Source organism: Myotis lucifugus, unplaced genomic scaffold, assembly GCF_000147115.1.
Source record: "Myotis lucifugus unplaced genomic scaffold, Myoluc2.0 scaffold_578, whole genome shotgun sequence".
Lineage (NCBI taxonomy): Eukaryota > Metazoa > Chordata > Mammalia > Chiroptera > Vespertilionidae > Myotis > Myotis lucifugus.
In genome coordinates, this window is record NW_005871626.1 from 51772 (window position 1) to 52990 (window position 1219).

At 69.6% G+C, this 1219-nt stretch overlaps 1 protein-coding gene across 1 annotated transcript in view; it reads left to right on the forward strand.

Annotated features, from left to right (window-relative positions):
* The window catches only part of B3GALNT2 (beta-1,3-N-acetylgalactosaminyltransferase 2), a 19787-nt gene that overhangs the window by 883 nt on the left and 17685 nt on the right, over positions 1-1219 (forward strand). The window contains exon 2 of the mRNA XM_014446826.2: positions 833-1096. Coding sequence (XP_014302312.1) covers positions 833-1096 — 264 coding nt within the window. The remainder of the gene's footprint in view (positions 1-832; positions 1097-1219) is intronic.

Consider the following 1219-nt stretch of genomic DNA (forward strand, 5'->3'; position numbering starts at 1 on the left):
GAGGTGCTGGCGATCCCAAGGCTGCGTGGGCCTAGCGCAGGCGTTGAGCGCCCTGCAGGCAGTGCCCGGGGAAGGGGTGAGGGATGCCAGACTGTGGAATTCATGTGTTTTGGGAAAACAGCGGGGAATCCCACTGGTTAGAGCCTGACATCCCATCCGGTTCCCATTGGGATTCCCTGGAACCGAGGCAGGTGGCATCCTCCCGACTCCTCCTGCCTGGGACCCTCAGGAATGGATGGGGGGGCGGTGGCTGCCACAAACCCCAATTAGCAAACAGCACCTCCGGGTAAGGAGCCCCACCCAAGGCTCCAGCTGGCTCGGCGATGACACCGAGGCAAACGGCTTCTTTGACGCGGTGCCCCTCGGGGGTTCTCGACCCCCTCCCAGGCCTCTGAAGGGGCCTGAGGGTCCTGGGCCGGCAGGGCCGGTCAGCGCTGCACCCCGACTGACACTGAGGGTTCACGGCAGACTCACGTTGTCGGGCAGCGTGGGGGGCCCGCAGGACCCCGACTTCGCACAGCAGGCAGCGTCTGCGCGACTGAAAACTGCGGGCTCTTCTAGCTCCTTAGGCCTTCGCCAGGGCGGGGCTACCTCCGCAGCAAGGGGGTGGGGGACCCCAAACTCCGAGGGGGGAGCTCCTCGGCATCCCCTCCTCCAAAGCCTTGGAGGGAGGCGGGGTGGCAAAGACGGGGGGAATGCGCATGCTCAGTTTAGTACCTCAAGCGTCGCCTCCGCGCTCGCCGAGTGACGCAAGCGAGAGCGTGGGTTTCTGGGAAATGTAGTTTCTGGGCCTCCGGACTACTGGTGCGCCGCCCGCCTGGGCCGGGAGCAGGACCTCCCAACTCCCAGCAGGGTGGGCGAGAGACGGGACGCAAGAAAGGGCAAGAAAAAGGGGGGCGGGGCCAAGCGAAGAGCGAAGGAGGGCGGGGCCGGGTGAGGGGCGTGGGGGAGGCCCGGCGAGGGGCGGGGCTCCGGCCGCCCAAGGGCCGCCGCCGCCCGCATCTGAGGATCCCGAGCGCGGGGCCGGAAACCGCAAGGCACCTGGACGGCGGCGGGAGCGCCTGGAGCCGTCGCACGGGCGTCGGCCGCCCCTTCGGCAGGTTCCCTGCCCTCCGCCGGGACGCGGGAGGGCCCGGCGCGCGACGGGGGCGCGAGGTGGGGCTGGCGGGGGCGGCCAATGCGAAACTGGCTGGTGCTGCTGGGCCCGTGCGTGCTCGGG